The sequence below is a fragment of the Marmota flaviventris genome, chromosome 5 (genome assembly GCF_047511675.1).
Source record: "Marmota flaviventris isolate mMarFla1 chromosome 5, mMarFla1.hap1, whole genome shotgun sequence".
Taxonomy (NCBI): Eukaryota; Metazoa; Chordata; class Mammalia; order Rodentia; family Sciuridae; genus Marmota; species Marmota flaviventris.
Genome location: NC_092502.1, coordinates 28,361,583 through 28,387,784, shown reverse-complemented (window position 1 = coordinate 28,387,784; position 26,202 = coordinate 28,361,583). Strand labels below are relative to the sequence as shown.

At 35.4% G+C, this 26,202-nt stretch overlaps 1 protein-coding gene across 1 annotated transcript in view; it reads left to right on the top strand.

Moving 5' to 3' along the window:
• G3bp1 (G3BP stress granule assembly factor 1) overlaps nucleotides 1–26,202 on the top strand; it is a 38,128-nt gene that overhangs the window by 3,312 nt on the left and 8,614 nt on the right. Inside the window, exons 2-11 of the mRNA XM_027938689.2 lie at nucleotides 13,775–13,887; nucleotides 16,464–16,545; nucleotides 17,020–17,193; nucleotides 20,181–20,271; nucleotides 21,211–21,304; nucleotides 23,128–23,329; nucleotides 24,156–24,257; nucleotides 24,469–24,580; nucleotides 24,749–24,877; nucleotides 26,085–26,194. Coding sequence (XP_027794490.1) covers nucleotides 13,793–13,887; nucleotides 16,464–16,545; nucleotides 17,020–17,193; nucleotides 20,181–20,271; nucleotides 21,211–21,304; nucleotides 23,128–23,329; nucleotides 24,156–24,257; nucleotides 24,469–24,580; nucleotides 24,749–24,877; nucleotides 26,085–26,194 — 1,191 coding nt within the window. The 5' untranslated portion in view covers nucleotides 13,775–13,792. The remainder of the gene's footprint in view (nucleotides 1–13,774; nucleotides 13,888–16,463; nucleotides 16,546–17,019; nucleotides 17,194–20,180; nucleotides 20,272–21,210; nucleotides 21,305–23,127; nucleotides 23,330–24,155; nucleotides 24,258–24,468; nucleotides 24,581–24,748; nucleotides 24,878–26,084; nucleotides 26,195–26,202) is intronic.

The following is a 26,202-nucleotide window of genomic DNA, read 5'->3' as shown; positions in this document are numbered from 1 at the left end:
ACTGTAATCCCACTTGTAGTTCTTGATCACACTGGCCGCTAACTACATTTATATTTTTATATCTTAAGTCAGCTTTCTGTTTTAAAGTGTGGAAACCTCATCTGGCCTTAGTAGGGGAGACTGAATTGCAAGCCAGGTGATGGGGTTAAGAGTGAGAATCATCCACACATGAAGAATAAAGTTAGGTTAAAAAGCAGAAAGCAATAAACACAATTCAGAGAAAATCTGGCTTCTTGGATGGAACACATATCTGCTTTGTAGGGATATAGTTTTTGGTGGGTATTAAGTGACTATATAACAGTATTTTTGAGTATTTTATTTTTTTGCATATTTTAGTTTATTGCTAGGGTTGAACCCAGGATCTAAGCATGAACTTTTTAATACTGAGCTACAACCATAACTGATTTGCATGGTTAGTTTTTTTGGTATGAGGGATTGAACCCAGGGGCACTTAACCACCACATCCACAGCCCTTTTAATTTTTATTTTGAGGCAGAATCTCACTAAGTTGCTGAGGCTGGCTTTGAACTCATGTTCCTCCTTGATTTGCATGTTTTTAAAAGTACTTTCACATTGTAGGTATTCTGATATTTTTGCTGAAAATTGAAGCTGTGAAACCCAAATATATCTAGTTTGTGCACATGTAGTACTTAAAAGGGTGCTGTAACCAAAAGGATATAGAATCTGAAACGTGAATGTTGTGTCTACCTACTTTTCCAGCCTTCTCCCATCCTCTGTGCTGGCCTATAGGCTGTGCTATCCTCTATTTATGTAGGATGTAGGCCTGTAGGCTATGCTTTTAAGTACATCTAGGTTTAAAATTTTTGTCAATTTAATAAAATTGACAAATTTTATTAAAATTTCTCAGCTTACTCTTAGGATTTCCTACGGTGTGTGCACCTATGTCTATGAGATCCAAAAAATAGGAGGCTAATGTTTTTAGAGGTTTCATGAATAAGCATTAGTATTAACTGTAATCTGACTTTTCATGTGATGAAAAAAGTTTTTTTCTGAGTTATGAACGTAAGTGACTAGTTTTTAATTTTGAAATAGAGAAGGGATACTCAAAGATAGCAAATTATTAAGCTTGTGGACTCTTGAAGTGTCCCCTCAGTTCCCCCCTCCCCAATTTAGTAATTCTGAGTTAATTAGCAGTCTTAGGTACTGGTTATTAATCTTTTCTAATGTTATCATCTAACATAATCTTGGTACATTTATCAAAATAGAAATTAACATTGATAAGAATCCTGTTAGCAGGGCCTGGTGGCACATGCCTATGATCCCAGCTATTTGGGACAGTGATCACAAGTTTGAGCCCAGCCTGGGCAATTTAGTGAGACCCTGTCTCAAAAGGGCTGAGGATATAGCTTATGGTAAATCTCCCCTGGGTTCAATCCCCATTCTCCCTCCCTCCTTCCCCCAAAACAACAAAAACAAAAGGCTGGGGATGCAGCTCAGTGGCCAAGTGTTCCTATGTTCAATTCCCAATGCTGCAGAAAAACCAAAAAAACAAAATCCTGTTAAAGATAGACTTTATTTGGGTTTCCTTTTTTCTTTGGTACTGGGAATTGAACTCAGGGGCACTTTACTATTGAACTACACAGGGTCTCACTAAGTTGCAGAACTTGTGATCCTCCTGACTTAACCTCTGGAGCCACTCTGCCTGGTATCCTTAGGCCTTTTTTTTTTTTTTTTTATAAAAAAGCCTCTTCAGTTTCTCAATCTGTGTTGAGATGCCACATTGTATTTAGTCTTCTTCTCTCCTTTGTTTCCTCTAATCTGTGTTTGTTTTGTTTCATGAACTTGATTTCATGAACTTAAGATCTCATTTAGTTTGTCTGATGCTATGATTTGACTGATTTTATGGCTTTGGGGAAAGAGTGCTACAGAGGTGTAACATATACCCTTTATCACATTGTATCATAGGTGCGTAATATCATTAGTTGAATTTAACCTTGATCATTTGATTGAGGTGATCTGTCAGGTTAGTATTTTCCCCTTTTCTTTGCTATTCATGGGAAGCTATTACTAAAAGCTCTAATTCAAGGGGAGGGAGGAATCACATTCTTGTAAAGGGAACAGAATCAGAATTTGTGGGCACATATGGCTACTACTAATAATATTTGGGGGAGAAATATTTTATGCAAATGATCTGTATCTCCTTAAAGTTTTCCCCTTAGTTTTAGCATTTATTAGTGGATCTTGTCAATATGGGTAGCCTTTTTTCTTCTTTTTTGCAATACTGGGGATTGAACCCAGAGGTACTCTTATCATTAAGCTACATCCCCAGCCAGCATTCATCCCCCACCCCCACCCCCCCGTTTTTGGAGGGGTAGTGGGAATTGAACTCAGAGGCACTCAACCACTGAGGCATATCCCCAGCCTCATTTTGTATTTTATTTAGAGACAGGGTCTGAGTTGCTTAGTGTGTTGATAAGTTGTTGAGGCTGGCTTTGAACTTGGGATCCTCTTGTCTCAGCCTCCGGGATTACAGGCATGCACCACCATGCGCAGCCCACCCAACCCTTTTTAATTTTTCAAGTTACTAAGTTGCCATGGCTGGCCTGGAATTTGGGGTCCTCCTGTCTCAGCCTCTGAGTTGCTGGTATTACAAGTGTGTCCCAGTGTGACTTTTTTTTTTTTTTTTTAAAGCATTTTCTTTGTTGTATTAATTGTCAGGTACTTGAGGCTCACAAATATTTTGCCTATACTGGGGCTAGAATCAACAGTTCTTCTGAGGAGCAGTCAGAATATTGAAGGGAAGGTGATAGGTGATTAATGTGAAAAGTTTGGGAAATAGATTGTCAGTGGAACCAGATTTGGTGCTGTTGCTCTTCGGGCACTGATATTGCTTTTATTAAAGTTGCTCTGGTATTTGGAAAATATTGTCAACTGAGTTTCAAATGTTTGAATACACAAAGTAACCTTGAAACAAAATTCATGGCTTTTTTTTTTGAGCCGGGGGTATTGGATATTGAACTCAGGGTCACTGTACAACTGAGCTACATCCCTAGGCTTTTTATGATTTCGTTTGAGCAGTCTCTCTAAGTTATCCAGGCTGATGTTGAACTTTATTTTAGAGGGTGTGTGTTTACCTTTCGATCTCCTGCCTCAGCCTCCAAGTTGTTGAAATTGCAGATGAGTCCTTGCAATTAGGCATGTGCCCCTGCACCTGCATTCTTTATAGGTCTTGGCTTGAAGTATTTTGTGTTTTCTTTAAATCTGATATATGCTTTGCAAATATTTATTCCCAGTTTGTGGCTTGTCTTTTTATTCTTTTAAATAGTGTCTTTTGCAAAGCAGGTTTTAATTTTGATAAAAGTTCACATTATCAGTTCTTGTGATGTGCTTTTGGTGTGTGTGTGTATGTATATATATATATATGACATTTTTGCTTACCTTGTTCTCATACAGGTTTTCTTTAGTTTTGAATTTTACATTTTGGTTTGGACCATTTTGAGTTAAGTTTTATATATGGTGTAAGTTGTTATTTATTTATTTATTTATTTTTTATGAATGTTGAATTTTTCTGGCACTATTCTTGAAAAGAGTATCCTTTTACCACACTATTGTCTTTCTACTTTTGTTGGAAATTAGTTATATAGTGATATGTGGCTATATTTGTGAACTTTGTTCTGTTCCATGGATCCATTTTTTCTATTATGTTCAACCTATTAAAAGTTTATTTACATCTGCATGGATAAATAATTTGTCATATTGCTTTGTATATGCAAAAAACACATTTAGACATATCAGGCTATGTCATACAGTACATATTCGACAACTGACTTTTTGACATTGTTTTGAGATCTATTCCATGCTGATTTTCTGACAGCTATAAATAGGAGGACTATATCTTATATAATACCTATATAGTTATTTATATCCATAACCCTAATTCACTCCAGTTAACCTGGCATAATTAATAGTATTAGTTTTCAATCTTATAAGTGTGCATGTGGTTATTCTTAAATATAGAGGTTTCTATGGTATGAATGAACCAGAATTCAACTCATTCTCCATTTGTTGGACATGGAGATTGTTAGTTTTATATTTTAGAAATAGGGCAGCTGTTACTTCTCTGTATTCATCTTATGCAAATGGCTGAGTTTCTCTTTTACATATGTACTTAAAATCAGTGTTTTTAGGTAACTGCAAAAGTGTTTTCCACTGTGTTTAAACCAGTTGAGGCTCCATCTTTAGGTAACTGTTCTTCCTTCATGCTTTCCTGTGTCCAGTATTTACAAAGATTTTATGTACTAATACTTCAGGATTTCTCAAATGAGGAGTGATGGGTTTTAATTTGCATTTTACTGGTAACTTGGCATATGTTTGGTTGTCCATTTAGTACTTTCCTGGGTTACCAGATCCCTATCCTTTGTGTGTTTTTCTCTAGAGTTATTCTTTAGTGATTTGTATGCAGGGTTGGTTGGTTATACTTAGGAATAAACCCAGGTCCATGTTCATATGTTCATACCAGTTACACTGTCTAGACTTGAGTCTACACCCTGATTCCTATATACAATATTATGGATATATTGATCTCTTACGTGATGTTATATTTTTAAAAAATTTAAATTTGCCATTATAGTGACCTACTAAGGCATTTGCTATTTTTTTTAAATTTTGTTAGAGTAAGCTCTGTTGTTAAATTCAGGTGGAGTATAGTTGGCCTTCATTATGCTTCCCTGCTCCTCATTTCATTAGGCTTTAAAGGAAGCACCCTTAACATTTCATGCTTAACTTTAGCAGAATTGCTAGTGAAAGAATTCTCTTTACTGTTGTTGTTACCTGGGCATGATGGCACTCACCTGTAATCTCAGCTACTCAGGAGTCTGAAGCAGGAGGATCACAAGTTCAAGGTCAGCCTAAGCAACTTAGTAAGACCCTGTCTCCAAATTAAAAATTTTTAAAAAGTACTTGGGGATGTAGTTCAGTGGTAGAGCACCCCAGGGTTCAATCCTCAGTACCAAAAAGAGAAGAAAAAAAAAGTTGCTTGTGCAATCTAGAAACTTGGAAGCAAGTAAAAAATTTGAAAGCATTGAAGTCAGGGTCAATCAATAAAATTGGTGATGTGAACTGTTGATGTCATTGATATTTCTATGATTTGTGTGGGTATATGTAGTTTTTGCAGTTCTGGGGGTGGAACTTGGCTTGAGGATGGATGCAAGCACTTTGCCGCTGAGCTAAATAAACCCCTAACCTGGTTTATACTAATAGTGTGTATTGAAGGTATTAGGTACTTTTCAGGTTACTTAAGTATGAAGTGTGACATTCATTTTTTGCTGCCTGTAGGTAGCAGATAATTTCAGTTTCAGTTTTTTCCTACTCTGTAAAATACCTTACTGGTAATCATGCTTTCATTATATTTTAGAGAGATCCTAAAGCCACAAAGTAAAATCAAACACAAAATGAATTCCATCTTATGTAAAACTTATATTCTAATATGGTTCTTGATTAGCAAGTAAATATCTTGTTTTAATATAAACTTAAAGGCAAACAAAGATGCTTCCCTGTCCTCTTTAAGCAGTTTTTTGGGTGGGATGCATGGCTCTGAGGTCTTACCTCTGAAAGTTGGGAGAAAGTGCCAGACATAGAAAAGTCCCTGCACTGCAAAAAAGTTAAAATTGGACTAATTACGCCTGTGCTAATAAATACTAGAGCTGTTCTGTGATCTTCAGATCTGCCATACACAGCAGAATTTATGAAGTTACATATCTAGCAGGGATTTTAAGATCATTTCAAGAGAGCTAAAATATGTAAGATACCATACCACTAGTAATTGGATGTTGGTAGTCTTTGCTGTTTTCTGTTTATTATGAATGTAAAGCATATTCATCCCAAGACAGTACAGTAACACATAGGTCTTAGAAGTAGCCCTAGAGGTTTAGAAATTTGATAACAAGTTTTTCTGGATTTTTTTTCAGGAGTACTTAAAGTTTACGTTTTTATTTTTTTCCTTATAAAAATTTAGTTCTAAATACCTATTGTTAGGCAACTTTTCCTTATTTGATACATTTTTAACATTTTATTTTTGGTGCTAGGAATCAAATAGTTATTTCTCTGCCCATTTAGTAGCCTGAAGGTTTTCCCTTTTAATATCCACATAGTATTCAATTACATAATTTTGTATATACATTATATGTAATGTAATACAATTTTCCATAATACATGTAGTGCAACAATGTGTACTTTATGTTTTTATATATTATACCTTATGTTGATTACATGTACTTATATCCTAAGGTTTTTTTTTGTTTGTTTGTTTGTTTGTGTGTTTTTTTTTTTGGTACCAGAGATTGAAGCGAGGGGCACTTAACCACTGAGCCACATCTCCAGTCCTAAAATTTTTTGAGACAGGATCTCATCAAGTTGCTTAGCACCTCACTCAGTTTCTGAGGCTGGTTTTGAATTTGCAATCTTCCTGCCTCAGCCTCCCAAGCAGCTGGGATTATAGCCATGAGACAACATGCTTGGCTAACTTGAGTTCCATCCCCAGTACTGCAAAAAATTTACATAACACAGACACACATCATGGAAATATCATTGACACAGTTCACACAATCACCAATTTTTTTTTTAACTTGGAGATCATCCTGTTTTAGCCTGCTGAGTTGCTGGGATTACAGGCATACACCACTGCGCCTAGCCTCCTAGGCTTTTTATTTTTTGAGACAGGGTGTCACTAAGTTGCTTAGGGGCTTCAACCCCCTGAATCACTACAAACTTAGTTTTCTTGGAAAAGCTGCTCTGGTCTTATAGGAAGACCCCAGGCCCATCACATCAGCATGGAAGAGAGTTGTTTTTGGTGGTTGAAATAATAAAACTGTTTTATTTCTTACTCTTATTTTGATACATGATTTATATTCTAACCAATACTGTTTTCTTGATATATGCTTTTTAAAATTGGGAATAACTAGAATCTATTTGTAGGCATTTCTAAAAAACTCTTTGGGGAAAGGACACAGTGTATCCAAGAGTGTTAGAATGGGAGAATCTTGGAAGTTTTTAGTGTATATTTTCATTGGAACTTTCCCCCTGTGTTTTCTTCTAGTAGTTTCATAGTTCTGGGTGTGTGTACTTTCCTTCGGTTTAATAGTTTTTTTTGTTTGTTTTTAACTGTATTTTTTATATGGTGCTGAGGATCAAACCCAGTGCCTCACATGTGCTAGATAAGCACTCTACCACTGAGCTACAACCGCAGCCCAATAGTTTTTATAAAACGTTTGTCACAGTGGATCAGTAACTGGCAAAATATTGTTCTTTCTATGATAAATCCATTTCAGTTTGCTTTTTTTAATTATTTTGATTTTATATAATTGAGAGTTGATGAATAAAGAGAATAGAGACTATTGTCAAGTTATTTTGTTAGTCCTATGTTTCTCATAACTTGTGTTTTATGTTTGAGCGAGAAAAGAATAAAGATTTCAGAAGTGATTTATAAAAAACAAATTTTCCTCTAATTAGGGTTGATAGAGACATTTAATAGACACAAGTCTTCTGGGCTCAAATTGCCAAAGTTTTTTTTTTTTTTTTTTAATTAAGAATGATCAAACAGACTACTTTTTAAAATTGAATGATCAAGTTACCCACAAAACAGTGTATCATCTTACATAACTGAAGAACTTTCCTGACCTATCTGTAGTAACTGGTAGTACAGGTACATGTTGGTTTAATATTCTTAATTATTCTGCTGGAAATATAGTGCAGAGCATTGTGTGCACAGAGGCCCTAGGTTCAGTCCCTACTGCCAGACAAAAAAATCCCCTAATTATTCTAGTGTATTCTTCTGATATCGTCGGGATTCCCCCTCCCCCCCTCCCGCCCCCATATTGGTGATTGAACCCAGGGACTATCTACCACTGAACTATATCCCTGGCTCTTTTTACTTTTTACATCTCATCAGCCAGCCAGGGCTGACCTTGAAATCCTCCTTCCTCAGCCTCCTGAATTGCTGTTTATAGGCATGTGCCACTTTATCTGGAAGTTTTTTTTTCTTCTTTAATGTCAAAGTGCTTTTTAGATTCTTTATTTTTAGAAGTCTTAATTTATACACAATAAAATATACACAATTTTGAGAGTTCAGTTTGAAATTTTTTTTAATTGTACATATTCATATAACCATCCAACTGCATAAGTTTCTAAACTAGCTGGTTCCTTTTTCATCCTTACTAGTCAGTTTCCTCTTAGGCAACCATTTTTTTGGATTCTGACACCTTAGGTTAGTTTTCTCTTTGGTCTTATTGAGACTGTTGTATCCTCTATTATAATCTAAATACTGAAAAATCTAACAGTTCAGTTTTGATAGATGGTAATAAATCTGCTTCCCTTGCTGGGGATGTAGTTCAGTGGTAGAGAGCTTACCTAGAGTTCATTAGACCTGGGTTCAATCCCCAGCACTGGGGAAAAAAAAATCTATTTTGTTTGTATTGAATTCTAACCTCCTCTTGTGTAAGAATGTTGAACAAAAGTTCTTTAGAGTTTTTTATCTATCAGACATTAAATTTTAGGGGGTAGCCAGATATAGTGCATGCCTGTAATCCCAGCTACTTGGGAGACTGAGATGGGACAATTACAGACCAGACTCAGCAGAATAAAATAATAAAGATTTAAAGTGGGGGGGGGGGCACTGGTGGTGCAGTAGTAGAGTGGTAGCCTAGCATATATAAGGCCCTGAGTAGAATCACCAGTATCATGAGAAAAAAAAAAAATAAGGGGCTAAAAAATTGAGCAAGATATGTGGTCTGTCCCTAATCTAAAGAAATTTACTATTTAGGATAATCTTTCAGTCTTTCATTATGTTAGGTTCCCCCCCACCCACCCCCCCTTTTTTTTGACTGGGGATTTTTTTTAGCGCTAGGACCTAGAAAATAAACCTGCTGTCTATATCTACCCTATGTGGAATATTGTAAATAACCACTACCATTTCCCTTGAGCTCTTTGGAGCAATATTTATTTATTTAGGTACCACTAATTGAACCCAGAGGCACTGAATCACTGAGCCACATCCCCAACCCCTTTTATTTTTGGAGATGATCTTGCCAAGTTGCTTAGGGCTTCACTAAATTGCTAAGGTGGGCTTTGAACTTGGTGATCCTCCTGCATCAGCCTCCCGAGTTGATGGAATTACAGGTGTGTGCCACCACACCCTGTTGGAACAATATTTATTAAGGAGCTTAAATGAGAGACTTTAGGAGCTAGCTGCCATTCACATGGAACTAATAATGTTTATACTGTAAATGGGAATATACAAGGGTATTTCAGTCAAGCCTGATGTTGAGACTTCTGCAACTTCAGTAGTACAGTGTTACAATTTGGTTTGGCTAATGGTTTTTTTGTGTTTCTAAAGTTGACAGTTTCAACCCCAAATAAAGCAGATCGCATGTGTGTGTGTGTGTGTTGTGTGTGTGTATTTTAACATTTTCTTGCCTTTGATGTAGAGCCTAAAGGATTTTGATTGTATGAGAGTAGCAGTAATTGATACGGTGTTATTTAGGAATTTATATTGTGATGTAATTGGTATACTAATCGTGTTTTGTTACATGAACTAGGGAAGAAGAGCAGATAGTGGTGAAGAATGTACTGAGAGTAAAGGGGAAAAAGGTACATATTAAGTAAATTACTGATTTTTTTTTTTTAATTTTTAAATTTTTTTACAGTTCTATGGATTGAATACAGGGCACTCCACCACTGAGTCACATCCTTGTCCCACCCCCCCTTTTTTAATAAGTGAAAAGTCATTTGATAATTTTTTTAATCAAAGTGTGTTCATTAATAAAGAATAAGGCATAGTATAAAATGATAAAATGGTCACTAAATCAAATATAATCTCGAGTTATCTAAAAATACCATGGCATCTTTGTTACTTTTTTTTTTTTAAAGACTGTTTCTGGGAACTAGAGGACTATTCATCTCATAGCTTTTATTGAAACATAATTAGTATACCAATTACATCATAATATAAATTCCTAAATAACACTGTATGAATTACTAGTACTCTCATACAATCAAAATCCTTTAGGCTCTATATCGAAGGCAAGAAAATGACTTCTTGTGACTTGAGGTAACTACCACATAGTGACAGGAGATAGACTAGCAGTTTCCAGCTACAGAAAATATTGAGTTCTACCCAAATGTACAGATCATTTGAGATATAACCCATAATAGGTAAACCAGTTTCCCACTTATTTTGGATCAGACGGGTTTGTCGTTTTGAAAAATAGGCCAACAGAAAATCCTATAGCACACAGCAATCTCTACATCTTGGCTGGACATGAAAATAGTTACTAAGCACCTGGCCCTTTTTATTTGTTCTAATTAGTTACACATGACAGTAGAATGCACTTTGATACCTTGTACATAAATGGAGTATAATTTCTTATTCTTGTGGTTGTACATGATATAGAGTCACACATATACCCATAGGGTAGTCATATAAACACATAGGGTAATAACATTGTCCAATTCATTCTACTCTCCTTCCTACCCTCATATTCCCTCCCTTTTCCCCCCTCCTCTCCGCCTAATCCAGAGTAACTCTATTCTTCCTTAGCCTCCACCCCCTTATTGTGAATTAGCATCTGCATATTAGAGAAAACATTTGTTTTTTTAGGATTGGCTTATTTTGCTTAGAACAGCTTCACCCCACTTAGCCCCACTTACCCACATATGCCACCATTTTATTCTTTAAGGCTGAGTAATATTCTATTGTGTATGTATACACATTTTCTTTATCCATTCATCTGTTGAAGGATACTTAAGTTGGTTCCATAGTTCAGCTATTGTGAGTTTAGCTGCTATAAACACTGATGTGGCTGCATCACTTAATATGCTGAGTTTTAAGTCCTTGGGTATATACTAAGGAGTGGCATAGCTGGATCAAATGGTGGTTCCATTCCAAGTTTTCTAAGGAATCCAGGTCTCACTTATTTGCAGAGGGTGGCCTCCAACTTGCAATCCTCCTGCATCTCACTCATCCTTCCTAGTCACTGGGATTATAGGTATGTACCACCATGACCAGCTTCTGATTTCTTTTATCCTGTGAAGAAGGTGCCTTTTGAATTACTTTTTATATTGTGGATATAGTATGTATTTTGAATAAGACAGGAAAGCAAAACTTGATGTTCAGCCTTTTTATATAAATATAACAGTGCAATTTGTTGGAATGAAAATATTTTACCTTTTCTGAGATAGAGAGATCTGCTTCATTTCTGAAACTAGTTGTGAGGTCTGAGAGTATAACATAATCACAGTGTTTTTTTTCCTGTTCATCTGTTTGGGTTAGATGCTAATCCTGAATGAGAGTAGCTAATTTCCCCTCCCCTTTTGTTGTGCTGGGATTGAACCCAGGTCCTTGAAATTATCTTAATTTTAGGAATTTTTTTCCCTCTGAATTGTTTGTGGTGCTGTAATCCAACCCAGGGTGTCAGGCATATTAAGCAAGTGTTCTACCTTTGAGCTATACCACTAACCCCTCTGAACCCCTTTTAAGAAAGGAAACCTTACAGAAGGAATTTTTATATATAAATAGGTGAAATTGCTTTCGTGTAAGTGCGGCAAGGGGAAATCTAAATCTTGGAAACCACAGGCTATAGATAGATAACTAAGAATCTCTAATGTCCAGATATCTTTAAATTCTGGGATCTATAAGAAAACCTGAAATTATTTTATTTTTCAAATTTTTATTTTATTTTTTGATACTGGGGATTGAATCCAGAGGTACACGGATACATCCCCAGACCCCTTTTTTCAATTTTTAAATTTTGAGACAGAGTCTCACTAAGTTGCTCTGGGCCTTGACAAGTTGTTGAAGTTGGCTTTCTGCTTCTCAGCCTCCCACGCTACTGGGATATGTGTGTGCCACTAAGCCCCGCTGGAATTATTTTAGATCAAGAGACAGGTGAAGGATATGGCTCTCGTTCTGCTTCAGGTTGATAGTTTATTAGTTTAATACTTCAGTTCCAGAGTTTTGTTTCTGGTATCTTGATAACCATGCCTGAAGGCAATATATTTTCCTATTATGAAAGCTGATCCATGTTGAGGGACTGTAATTTGGGGAAAATGAAGAACAGTCTTAGGACTGATATAGATTTTGGTGAAGCAAGTAGTAAGTGGGGACAGCTCTTCAAGAATGATGCAAGAGCCATGTTCAGTGCTGCTCCTTTCATCCTAGCTGCTTACGAGGTTGAGGTGGGAGGATTATTTGTCAAGGAGTTTGAGCTTGCACCAAGAGTTTGAGGCTAGCCTGAAAAACATAGCAAGATTATCTATTAAATAAACAAACTAGATTTTAGGGCAAACAAATCGTTTATTCAGAAATTTATCAATCCATTTTGCTGTGCATGGTAGTATGCACCTTGTAATCCAGCAACTTGGGAGCTGAGGCAGGAAGATCACAAGTTTTATGCTGCCTCTGCAACTTAAGACCTAGTCTAAAAAAATTGAAGAAAAGGGGCTGGGATGTAGATCAATGGTAGAGCACTTGACCTAGCATGTGCGCGTACATGGGTTCAGTCCCTTGTTCTGGGAAGGGGAAAAATCCATTTTGCCCATCTTTTTAAAATATAAAATAAAGTTCTTCTCCTTTTGCATATCATAATTAGGTTAATGTGTGTGTATGTGTGTATATTTGTGTAAGTTGAGAATGGTTTTCTTTCCAGTTTTAAATAAAAAGTCAGAATATCAGATTTTTTCTGAAAGTCATTTTTGGTAATACTTGGCAATAATTGAGAACTTGATAAGTATCTAAATATTCATAGGTATTACCTGCAAACCTTCTTGATTATTTTGAGTAGTAGGAATTATTTTGCTGAGTAAAAACGTCTTGTTAACTTTATCCCATTTGATTTTTATAGTCTTTTTGTTTCCATTATAAGATGAGCTAATAAGTACATTTAGAAATCTTGATTTTAAAGTTTCTATTTTTTAATTGGTTTTATTTTTTAAATACATGACAGCAAAATGCATCATATTATTACACATATATAGTTTCTATTTTTAAATAATATTAAAGGTTATCTGATTTAGATGGAGTTGAAGGTGTGATAGGTTGTACCTGGATGTTAAAGCCATATTAAGGTTATTGTCCTTGAATCTTCTATTGCCACAATAAGAATGTGTTTATGATTTTGCAATTAGAATGCTGGTTTTTTCCCCTTCACTTTTTCTTTCATTTTATTTGTTTTAGTTGTAGATGGACACAATACTTTTATTTATTTATTTTTTTTGTGGTGCTGAGGATCAAACCTAGGGCCTCACATGTGCTGGACAAGTGCTCTACCATTGAGCTATAGCCCCAGCCCCTTCCTCACATTATTTTATTGGTGCATTATAGATGCACATAATGACAGGATTAGTTGCTACATATATGTACATGCATATAATACAGCATAGTTTTTTGTGTACTTACTAACTCAAGAAAATTATGGTAGGGTGTATATTGAGGTTATTTTATCCAGTTAAGGAAATTGAATTTTGGGAACAATGGTGAATTCTTTTTTATTTTTAAAAAGTTTTTTAATATTTATGTTTTAATTATGGTTGGACACAATGTCTTTATTTTCATGTGGTGCTGAAGATTGAACCCAGTGCCTCCCTCATGCTAGGCAAGTGCTTTACCTTAGAGCCACAACCCCAGCCCCAGTGGTGAATTCTTCATAGTGACTTTTCCTTCACATATGTTCATCTGATTTTAGTAAATTTGAATGTGTAAAATGTCACCTGGTATGTGTGGGTTTTGTTTTTTTAATGTTTATCCCCATCCCTACCCCCCCAGGTTGAATTGACCAAAGCAATGGTTATGGAGAAGCCTAGTCCCCTGCTGGTCGGGCGGGAGTTTGTGAGACAGTATTACACACTGCTGAACCAGGCCCCAGACATGCTACATAGGTAAGAAGTTATTCATCTAATTCTTTCTTTATAGCGTGTGGTGCTTATACGTGAGATTTTTCCATTCAGCAGCATATTTCTTATGAGGTTGTTGTATAACAGTGCTTTTACATAAGTACCTGTAAGTACTGGATGTTAAAATTATAAAATTTAAAAGAATTTCTAAGTAGTATTTAAAAAGAACTATTAACTAAATTTTACAAATGTTATAATCTCACTTATTAAGACTATATTTAAGAAGATCTAGGTTCAGTGGTAGAGCGCTTGCCTTAGCATATAAGAGGCCATCAGTTTGATTCCTAGCATTGCAAAAACCAGAAAAACAAAAACAAATCGTGAAAATATTTGGTAATAGCATACTAAAATCTTTTTTTTGTATATGCAAACATGTTTTAATAAACTCTGTTAACAAACTCTTTTAGCTTATTTTGCTTGGTAATCTAAGGTCATCTTTAATGGTAGTACATGTATCACTTAATTTTAGTTATGACAGATTATTTTATAGAGATGTAGTATGTTTTAATTTCCTAATGATGAAGGGTGCTTCCAGTATATCCTTTTATAAACAGTGTTACATTATACAAAACTATTGATGTGGACTTGTTAGAATAATTTCATATAATTTCCAAAATGTATATTTGTTTGGCCAGAACTGTTTTTTCCTTTGTACGGTGGCCAACTTACATATTCAATATTACATGGTTATGAGGAAAATTTACAGATTGGTTTTTTGTTTTGGTAGTGGAGATTGAACTCAGGAGTACCTAACCACTGAGCCACATCCCCAGCCCTTTTTATTTTTTGAGATAGGGTCTTGTTAAGTTGCTTAGAACCTCACTAAGTTGCTGAGGTTGGCTTTGAACTCTTGATCTTCCTGTCTCAAGCCTCCCAGGCCTCTGAGATTACAGGTGTGTGCCAATGTGCCTGGTTTATAAATTCATTCTTTTTTTTTTTTGGTGGTGGTGTTGGGGATTGAACCAGGGCCTTGTGCATGTGAGGCAAGCACTCTACCAACTGGGCTATATCCCCAACCCCTATAAATTCATCCTTTTTAAAAATTTCTTTTAGTTGTAGATGGACACAATACCTTTGTTTTGTTTATTTTTATATGGTGCTAAGGATCAAACCCAGTTCCTCACATGTGCAAGGCAAGATCTCTACCTCTGAGCCACAACCCCTGCCCTATAAATTCATTCTTTTTTTTTTTTTAATTTTTTTTTTTTTTTTTTTAGTTTTCGGCAGACACAACATCTTTATTTGTATGTGGTGCTGAGGATCGAACCCAGGCCGCACGCATGTCAGGCGAGCGCGTTACCGCTTGAGCCACATCCCCAGCCCTAAATTCAGTCTTAATACCTGGTTTGGCTTTACACTGAAAATGGAAACAAAATTTTTTTTAAGGTTTTATCATTTCCAAGCACTTTATACTTTACCTACAAAAACTTTTCAGTAAGGCATTAAGGTATTAACTTCACTTTGTGGATGTAGAAGCTCAGAGAAATTAAAAATTTGCTAGTATTATTCTCATGTCTATTAAGTGGTAGAACAAGTCCCCAAATCGGTTTTTATTCTTCCTGTTCATTGTTTTATGAAAGTTTTATTATTTTCTGTCCTTAGAAGTTAGTTAAACTTGGAGTTTAAAAAGAAGCAAGAATTTAAAGAAACTAATCAAATGCATTAATGTATTTTCTTGCCAATATTGTCATTCTAAGGCTGTTTTTTTCCTTCCCACTTTTTTTTTTTTTAATTTCTGAAGTACATAGGCACATCTTAGAATGAAAAGTGGCTTAGCCAGTAGTGAATGGATTCTGACACATGTACATCTTCTTAGTAGCTTTAAAAGGAAGACTAATTCTAGTGATTCCAGACCTATTCCTTTTTTGGGGGTTGGGGAGTGGAGTCAGGATATAAAATAATATGTATGGGCTTATTTATTCAAAAAATATACTTATCTGGAAGACAGATAACAAAAAATATTTAATAGTGATTTTTGCCTAGTTTGGGGGCATTTGTGTGTGTGTGTATGGTAGAATATTGTAGTGAAAACGGTATTTGAAGATACAGATGAACGAAAACTACAGGAAATTAAAAGTTCTTACTGCATCAGCAGAAATTGTTAAAAACTTCTAAAACTGCCTGTGTGAGTTTGCAAGTAATTAATAGGAACTGCTCATGCATTCTGAAATCTAAAAGGACTCATCAAGCCTATGGAGAATGTGGCTGTCCCCAGCCCAACTGCTGTTTTCTTCCTCCTAGTGAAAACAGAATCTTAAGTTTAAGTGACTGATCTTTCTGACATGAACTGTAAGATCTTTTCCAACATGATAATCCTGAAATGTGGAAGTTACCACTTGGAAAATAAGTGTTCTGCCTCACTTAACCAAATCCATTCCTATTCAGAAAATGTTAACTGAATGGCATGGAGGGGATGGATAGATGATTGCATATAGATAAAGAAAGAAAACACATTCCTGCCTTCAATAATCAGCCAGTGAAGTAGATTTATAATGTGAAAAATAAATACTTACTGTTAGGGTACTTAAAGATAGAAAATAAATTATCTTCCTGTGATACAGATTTTATGGAAAGAACTCTTCCTATGTTCATGGGGGATTGGATTCAAATGGAAAGCCAGCAGATGCAGTCTATGGACAGAAAGTAAGTACAAGTTTTATTTGGGTCTGGAAGTATCTAGAAACCAACCTATAATAAAGTTGAGGTAGATACATGCTTAGTACATTTGATAATACTGAAAGATTGAATTTTGCAACATTGTAATAGAAGTTTAGGTAGTTACTATTTTATAAATATGATAGTTGTTGAATGGCCTGTGATTTTCATTTGTTCACATTGGATGATATATTCTGAATGCTTTGTATGTTAGAATATAGTTGCTTTTAGCCTGGGATCATGTTTTCTAAGCTTTTAAAAGTGTTAATCCAGGACATTTATTTTAAAGGATCCAAGTCAACTCACTGGGAATAGAGTAATAAAAAAAAAAAAAAAAAAAAAAAAAACTCTTGTTGTAACTTAAACATGTATATACTCTTTTATCTATGTTGTGTTAGGAAATTTGGGGATATTTTGAAGGTGTAAAATTGAAGGCATTAACTACTGGCCTTGATTCCTTAGGAAATTCACAGGAAGGTGATGTCACAAAACTTCACCAACTGCCACACTAAGATTCGCCATGTTGATGCTCATGCTACTCTAAATGATGGTGTGGTGGTCCAGGTGATGGGTCTTTTATCAAACAACAACCAGGCTTTGCGGAGATTCATGCAAACATTTGTCCTTGCCCCGGAGGTATGTTTAGTAGTGAAATAATGTGGGGAAAAAATGAAAGGTTTTGCATATCTTTAAATTGTTTTTGAACTTTCAAACATTGAGTTGTCAGAATAGTGCAGCAATGCTTATGTAAACCTTACCTATAGCTATAGAGTTACTGTCAATACTTGCCCACTTATGGTGGGTTGTGTTTTTTTTTTTTTTTTTTTTTTTGTAATGCTGGAAATTGAACACAGGGCTTTGCCCATGCTAGTCAAGCACTCTATTATTGCACTACATCTCCAGCCTATAATTTTTTTTTTTAGGTATCCCTAAAAAGGTTTCCTCTTCTAAATCATTTGAAAAGAAGTTTAAGACATTTCTAGTCATGCTCAGATGCTTATGTGGGCATTTATTTTCTTTTTTCTTTCTTTCTTTTTGTTTTAAATACTTGCATGTTGATTTTGTTCTTCCTTTTGTGGTGCTGGGGGAAGAACCCAGGTCTTTGCTTGTGTTAGGCAAGGGATTTACCACACAACCTTCCCAGCTTAAGTGGGCAATTTCTAAGAATAAGGAATTCTGTCCTGTAATCATAGTGCAGTAATTAAATTCAGGAAATATTGATGTAATGTTACTATCATTCTGTAGTCCATATTTGAATTTCAGAAAACACACCAATATTGAACTTCATGGTGATTTTTTTTTTTTTCCAGGTCCAAGATTCAATACACAGATATACATTGCTTTTAGCTATAATGTGTCTCTAGTCTCTTAATGTGTAGTAGTTTCTTTTTTTTTTTAATATTTATTTTTTAGTTTTTGGTGGACACAGCATCTTTATTTTATTTGTATGTGGTGCTGAGGATCGAACCCAGCGCCCCACGCATGCCAGGCAAGCACGCTACCGCTTGAGCCACATCCCCAGCCCCTGTAGTAGTTTCTTAATCTTTTATTTTTCATGGCAGTGATGTTTTTCGAGAACGGTCATGTTATTTTGTAAACACTTCTTACTTAAGTATCTTTTAGTACCTCAAAGAGGCATATGATGTCATTTAGTTGTTTTTTTTGTTTTGTTTTAAGATGGGCAGGGGAGGAGGGGTCTTTCAATTTTTTATATATTTTAGTTGCTGGACCTTTATTTTATTAGTTTGTATGCGGTGCTGAGAATTGAACCTAGTGCTTCACACATGCCAGGCAGGTGCTCTACCACTGAGCCACAACCCCAGCCCTGTTATTTACTTTTATTAATGATGTTAACCTTATGTAAGGTGATGTTAACTAGGTTTTGCTACTGTGTTGTTAAGTATTTTTCCTTTTCTGATTTATGCATTGTGCAGATTGTTTTGAGATTTGTATCCTGTTACTTATCAACTTGTATGCTAACTTTAGCAATCATTGATTTTTGGTTGAAATCAGTTGCTATTTTGATGGTGACAAATTGAGTTTATCTAATCCCCTATTAGTTGGCATCCTGCTATAAAGGACTTTCTCTTTCTTATCTGTTAATCATTTGTAGATTTTTAGTTTATTTAATGAGTTGTAATCTGTTACTGTCATGTCTAAAATGTTCCAGATCCAAGCAGAGGGAACCCCTTCAAGCTTCTTTTGTGTCTTTTTTGTTTGTTTGTTTTTTGAGGGGGGTCCACTTTGTAACATTGTGGAGCAAAATGTTCTGGGCTCAGCTTGCACAGACCCTGCTTTAGCACAATTCTAGAATCAGCTGTTTCTTCAAGGAACCCTAGTTCTTTGTAGTTAGGCTTATCATGAAAGTCTTCCAGATTGATCACAGTCAAGAATCATGTCTGCTTAAATATGTAGAAGTGGCTCATTAAAAACTTGATGAAAAAATGACCATTATTTTTTAGTATTAAAATCTTTAAAATAATTTTTAATATTTAGAATAATAAATGCAATACTATATTTTTACTGAGAAGAGAGTATTTTTGTCTATTTGAAAAAGTTACATGAAATCATTTTAGTCATCTTTTAAACGGAGGGTTATATTGAAGGGTAAAGATTTGAAGGACTTCTATTCTAGCCAGGTATAGTGAGTGGTATACACCTGTAATCCCAGCAGTTCAGAAGGCTGAAGCCAAAGTATCATAAGTTCAAAGCCAGCCTCGGCAACTTAGCGAGGCCCTAAGCAACTCATAAGACACCATCTCTAAATGAGATATAAAAAGGAGCCTAGGATATGGCTCACTGGTTAAGTGCCCCTGTTTTTAATCTCCAGTACCACCCCCCCCCCCAAAAAAAAAATATTTGAAGGACTTTTAAATGTGTGAAGAATTGCATTGGGGTGTATAGCTTTTTTTTTCCCTTTAAAGGGAAAAGTTTATTTTAAATTTTTTATTCATTTTTATACATCAGACTCTAAAGGGATGACTCTTCTATGTTAACATAATGCATTGTTTTATAAACTTTGAGAACACATGCACTGAGGTATATATGTTGATCTTTTTTTATGGATGAGGGAACAGCTTTGAAATTGAGTAACTACTAAATAACATAACTGGATTTGGACTTGGATATGTCTTAGACATAATGTGAGCAATTTTTTTCCCCTTAGCTAAACCACCCTGGAATGTTAGAATGAATATTTTTGGATGCAGATATAGGGACTTTTAAATATCTAATTGCCTAATGATTTGAGGTGGTAGCTTTTGCATCTTACATACTTTAGAGTTTTTAATCTTTTTTTTTTTGGTATTCATCTGGTGATGAGGATAAATGTTTTGAACAAATAAAATGTATTAGAATATAGTTTTTAAAATAACTGTAGTATAAAGCATGACTTTTTAATCTTGGTACTTTTGGCGTTTTGGGTTAACTAATTCTTTGTTTTGGGGGCTATCTTGTTCATCCCTGCACTCTGCTTAATAGTTGTAAAGTGATTGTACCAGTCATGAAAACTAAAATGTCTCCAGACATTGCCAAGTATCTCCTGCTAGTTTAGAACACTGGTGTAGTTATTTGGCTCTTTGAAAGTCTGTTGTATAAATTAAAACTTTTTGTTGGCATTGCAGGGCTCTGTTGCAAATAAATTCTATGTTCATAATGATATCTTCAGATACCAAGATGAGGTCTTTGGTGGCTTTGTCACTGAGCCTCAGGAGGGTAAGTAGTGAAGCACTGTACGTTACTTATCTAAACATTTTAAACAACATCTGATGGACCTTTAGGGAATAATGGGTTTATTGAATAGTTTTGTTGGTTCTTTATTGTGATTAAGTAGTATTTGTTAAGACAAGAAGAATCTCAGCTTTTACCCTTGTTGGATGCTAATTGATTAGCTTTTTTCATGGAGGTTGGGAGTCGACCTGACTCTAAGGTCAGAAGTAGATTATCATTCTCAGCAGCCAATAGTAGCATTTTTGCTTTAGTTCCCATAGGACCCCATGAAGAAGGTCTCATGATATATGCATTGCAGTGGGTTGTTAAAGGTGTGAAACCCTTATTTCAGGGAAACCAAATCTTTTCTAGGCAGTAACATGCCTCTCCTTTGCTCTTGAGGAATACTTTTTTCTAAGGCTGTTTGCTATACAAATATTCTTGAAAATTAGCCTGAAAGAAAGGATAGCTGTGGATTAAGTGCAAAAGCAGATCAATGGATAGTGTTTGAATTTTATTACATGGCTCAGACTGTTCTAAGTGCTTTACATTTATTATGTAATATACACCTTATAGACAGTACTTTAGGTACTGTTTCTCCAATAAAGTACATTAGGGTATTGAGATATACTAGTTTACCTAAGGTAGTGGTAGCTAGTAAGGTACATTAGATTATTGAAATATGACCTCATATTCTGTGTTAACCAAGACACTAATCTGTCCTTCAAATCTGTGTCATGATTTTATCAAATTGCCCTATGTATGTTTCCCTTTATGACCTCATTTTCTCTTTCTTTTATTTTTTTTTAAATAGTAGACATTGTTTTCCCATTCTCATCTTTATTGGTAAAATCAGTTTAAAAGATATGAATCTCCTGTAGTAGACATTATAATGAACTGAAAATTAGGTAAGCACAAATTATGTTTTAAATTTCTTTTCCTCAGAATCTGAGGAAGAAGTAGAGGAGCCTGAAGAAAGACAGCAAACACCTGAGGTGGTACCTGATGATTCTGGAACTTTCTATGATCAGACTGTCAGGTAAGGAAACTTTTGTTTACATGTCCAGGGCTACATAAGAAATTGCATTATCTGTCTCTTTGTTAGAGAGCAATCATACCTTCTCAGATTTGATATCAAATTATAATTTTCTAGAAGAATGATTTGGCTTTGGTATCTCTGACAAAATGAAAAAAAATGATGTTTATTAATAGTAGAGTGTTCTATGAGGACTGTTTGAATAGTACCAATCAGTTACTTTTTGGTTTAGTTTTTTCTTGGTGGTAAGTACAAATTTTTGAATATTTCTTATCAATAGTTCACTAAATCAAGGTATTTCATTAAATGCTTTTGGGGAAATATAAAGTGTTAAGTACTGAGTAACCAGGTATAAATTAAAATATGTGAACTAAGTAGAAATAAAGAATTTTACCACCTCAGATGCCAAATATGTCATTATATTTTAGGGTTTTTTATTTTTGTGCTTGGGGCAGAAATGTGTTTGATAGGGATTGAAATGATGTTGCCATGAGACATCCTAAATGTTATATTCAGTGCTTAATATTAATTAATGTCAAAAAATTATAATAAATATTTTCAGTTGTTTATCAAAATGTGATGATGGTCTAACAATATTACTCACTTGGATTGCTGGTTAAAAATGAAGATTTGTGGTCATGCCACAAATCTGCTGAATTAGAATTTCAGGAGGAAAAACACCTGCAGTTTTTTAAAAAAATTATTTATTTATTTATTGTAGTTGTAGATGGAGAGAATGCCTTTATTTTATTTGTTTATTTTTATGTGGCGTTAAGGATCCAACCCAGTGCCTCACAGATGCTAAGCAAGTGCTCTGCCACTGAGCTACAGCCTCAGCATACACTTGCAGTTTTAACAGCATTACTAGTGATTTATGTGGAAATTTAATAACTGTTCTGAATTACAACTATCTTATTTCTCCTAAAATTTCTTATGTGTTTTTATGAGAGTTTAAGTATGAGGTGTTAAGTATGAGGTACAGTTGTCTTAACAAGGTGCACATAGATGTATGAAAGATCTCTAGAACTTTTCATTCAATGTGCAAAACAAACTATAGATTTTAAGAACAGCAACTTCCTCTTTCCCTCTTCCCCCAGCCCATTAGGTATGAGAGATTTTGTGATGTGTGATAAGTAAATGGCAATACTTTTAGAATTTCTATAGGATGAGAAAATTTTTCATTTGTTTTGAATGAATTTGAGCAAATATTTTGGCTTGAATTTGAGCAAATAACTTTTTAAACTTGCTTCTTTTTAAATATTTATTAATTATTAATAATTATAATTATTAATATTTATAATCTATTTTTATGTGGTGCTGAGGATCGAACCCGAGCTAGGCGAGTGAGCCACAACCACTGAGCCACAACCCCAGCCCCCTAAACTTGCTTCTTTTATCTTTTTTGAAAAGAGGGATACATTTTTATTTTTTTTGTGCTGGAGATACAACCCAGGCCTTGCTCATCCTATGCATGTGCTTCACCATCAAGCTCTAGCCTCCTCCCTGAGAGAAGTTTTTTCCATGGTTAATATATTATTAAGAATTTCTGCCAGATGCTGTGCCACATGTCTAATTCCAGTGGCCTGGGAGGCTGAGGCAGGAGGATTGTAAGTTCAAAGGCAGCCTCAGCAAATTAGTGAGACAATAAGCAACTCATTGAGACCCTGTCTCTAAATAAAATGTAAAAAAGGCCGAGGATGTGGCTCAGTGTTTAAGCTCCTCTGGTTCAATCCCTGGTATCCCCCCCCCCAAAAAAAAAAAAAAAAAAAAAAGAATTTCTAAGTCGGTGGAGGCAGAATTATATTTCTCAAATTTTCCTGTGAAAGCAATGACTTGGAAGAACATTTAGAGGAGCCTGTTGCTGAACCAGAGCCTGATCCTGAACCAGAACCAGAGCAAGAACCCGCATCTGAAATCCAAGAGGAAAAGTCTGAGCCGGTATTAGAAGAACCTGCTCCTGAGGATGCTCAGAAGAGTTCTTCTCCAGCACCTACAGATATAGCTCAAACAGTACAGGAAGACTTGAGGGTAAGGAACATGTCTTCATCTTTATTCTATTTTTACTTTTTAAAAAACTCTTTTCTCCTTTTTTAGTTGCTTTGTTAACCTTGTTGATGCATTTCCTATTGGTTTAGGGAAATTTCTTACATACTAGGCCATGTCTCAGATAAGAGGCATGATGCCTGTCACTTTGTAACATCAAAAGAAATCGCCTGTGGTTCCCACCCCCTCAAAGGTAGCTTGAATGCCTCTTAGGTATTCAAATGGTAAGTTCCATTTTTGTCAGTCATTATCAACAATCTTTTGATACTTCATCTTTTTTTTTTAGTGGTGGAATTGGGGATTGAACCCATGGACGCTTTTACCCATGGAGGTGCATTCCTAGCTGTTTTTGTTTATTCATTTATTTATTTATTTTGAGACAGGATCCCATTAAGTTGTTGAGACTGGCCTCAAACTTAGTGATCCTTCTTAAATTGTAAATCATTATTTTAGTATTATAGCACAATATAAATGCAAACATCAGTTTAATGAAAATAACAGTGAAATCTAGTTGAGGATTATCCATGTACATATATGATGTGTGTGTGTGAGTGTGTGTATATATCTTCAGATTGACTAAAAGTAGTTTCTTTATCCCTAATCTTTTCATCTTTGACTTTAACTTGATCATTAGTTCAAGGAGTTTTAGTTCTAAATTTGTGAGTAGATGAAGGAAAGAAATTGCAAGATGTTTATAGTCTCCATTCTATCTATGAGAATGTGATACATACATTATGCACAGGAAATCAAAAGTTGATAGCTTTTATGTTGTTTTGATAAGTAATGTAATCATATAACATTGGTCCCTTAGACATTTTCTTGGGCATCTGTGACCAGTAAGAACCTTCCTCCCAGTGGAGCTGTTCCTGTTACTGGAATACCACCTCACGTAGTTAAAGTACCAGCTTCACAGGTAAGGCTCTGACTGGAGGCAAATTAATACGACTCAACAGAGGTTTAGAGAACAGGAACTGGCATATAGTTGTTTTTTAATGATTTTTTTTTTTTTTTTTGAGGGAACTGTCATATTTTACTTTGAACCTTATTGTTAGTTTAAAAAGTTCACAGGAAAAAATATGAGCCTGCTTTGTTTTTAGACAAAACTTAACTTGTAAATATTTTAGCCCCGTCCAGAGTCTAAGCCTGAATCTCAGATTCCACCACAGAGGCCTCAGAGGGATCAACGAGTACGAGAGCAACGAATAAATATTCCTCCTCAGAGGGGACCCAGACCAAGTAAGAGCTGAATTGGGTAATTTCTCTAGTTTGTGTGATTTTTGAGATGACAACTTGGGAGACATTGATATTTTAGTATTTTTTACTGTGGAGTAATAGAAGTGTTGCTTATGAATAGTCCCTGAAAGGTCTTTCTCTAGTCTTTCCTTGTTGTTTTTGTCTCTTAAGTCCGTGAGGCTGGTGAGCAAGGTGATATTGAGCCCCGAAGAATTGTGAGACATCCTGATAGTCACCAACTCTTCATTGGCAACCTGCCTCATGAAGTGGACAAATCAGAACTTAAAGATTTCTTTCAAAGTAAGTTATTTAGTTTTAACCACTACTTAATCTAGTGTAGCACCGTCCAGTAGAAATAGTGGAGCTGCATACATAATTTTAAGTTTTCTAGTAGTCATGTTAAAGTAAAAAGAAATCATTTCAAAATATAAATATATGAGGAGCTGGGCATAGTGGCACGTGCTTGTAATCCCAGTAGCTTGGAAGGCTGAGGCATAAGGATCTCTAGTTCAAAGCCAGCCTCAGCATCTTAGTGAAGAAGCAACTTGGTGACACCCTGTCTCCATGTGACTCAGGGGTAAAGCACCCCTGAGTTCAATCTCCTGTACCTGTTCCTGCAAAAACAAAAAATCAGGTACAGATTAAGCTTCCTTAAATCTGAAAATCCAAAATGCTCTTAAGCTTGGCATGGTGGTATACACCTAAAATCCTAGTGACTTGTGAGGCTAAGGTAACAGAATCCTAAATTGAAGGCCAGTGTTAGCATCTTAGCAAAACCCTGTCTGAAAATAAAAAAGGGCTGGGGTGTGACTAAGTGGTAGAGCACCCTGGATTGAGTCCCCAGTACTACCAAAAGTTTTTGTTTGTTTGTTTTAAATATCTTTATTTATTTATTATTTTTATGTGGTGTGGAGGATCGAACCCAGTGCCCCACATGTGTGAGGCAAGTACTCTACCACTGAGCCACAGCCCTAGGCCCCAGAAAGTTTTTTAAAAAGGCATCTGGAATCCTCTAAAACCTGACTCTTGCGTGTCAACATTATGTCACAGATGAAAATTTCCACGCCTGGGGCTGGGGATACAGCTCAGTTGGTAGAGTGCTTGTCTTACATGCACAGGCCCTGGGTTCAATCCCCAGCACCACCAAAAAAAAAAAAAAGAAAAAGAAAAAAAAATCCACACTTGACCTCATGTGTTAAGATTTGGATTCCATCCCTCAAATATCTTTTATACATTTATAAATGTTTCATAATAAAAGAAAATCTGAAATCTTTTGTTCTTAGGCATTTCAGATAAGGGATACTCAGCCTGTGTTTTGCTTTCCTTTTTTATTTTTTTAAAATACTAATTCTGAAATCCAGTGTGTATTTTACACTCAAGGTACATGTCCATTTGGACTAGATATATTTGAGGTGCTCAGTGTCTAGTGATACTGAACAGTGTACATCTAACATTTAAGAGGGAACTTTCTGCTAATACATTATTTGAAAATCTGTTTCACTTGCAGATTATGGGAATGTGGTGGAGCTGCGCATAAACAGTGGTGGAAAATTACCCAATTTTGGTTTTGTTGTATTCGATGATTCTGAGCCTGTTCAGAAAGTTCTTAGTAACAGAGTAAGCAG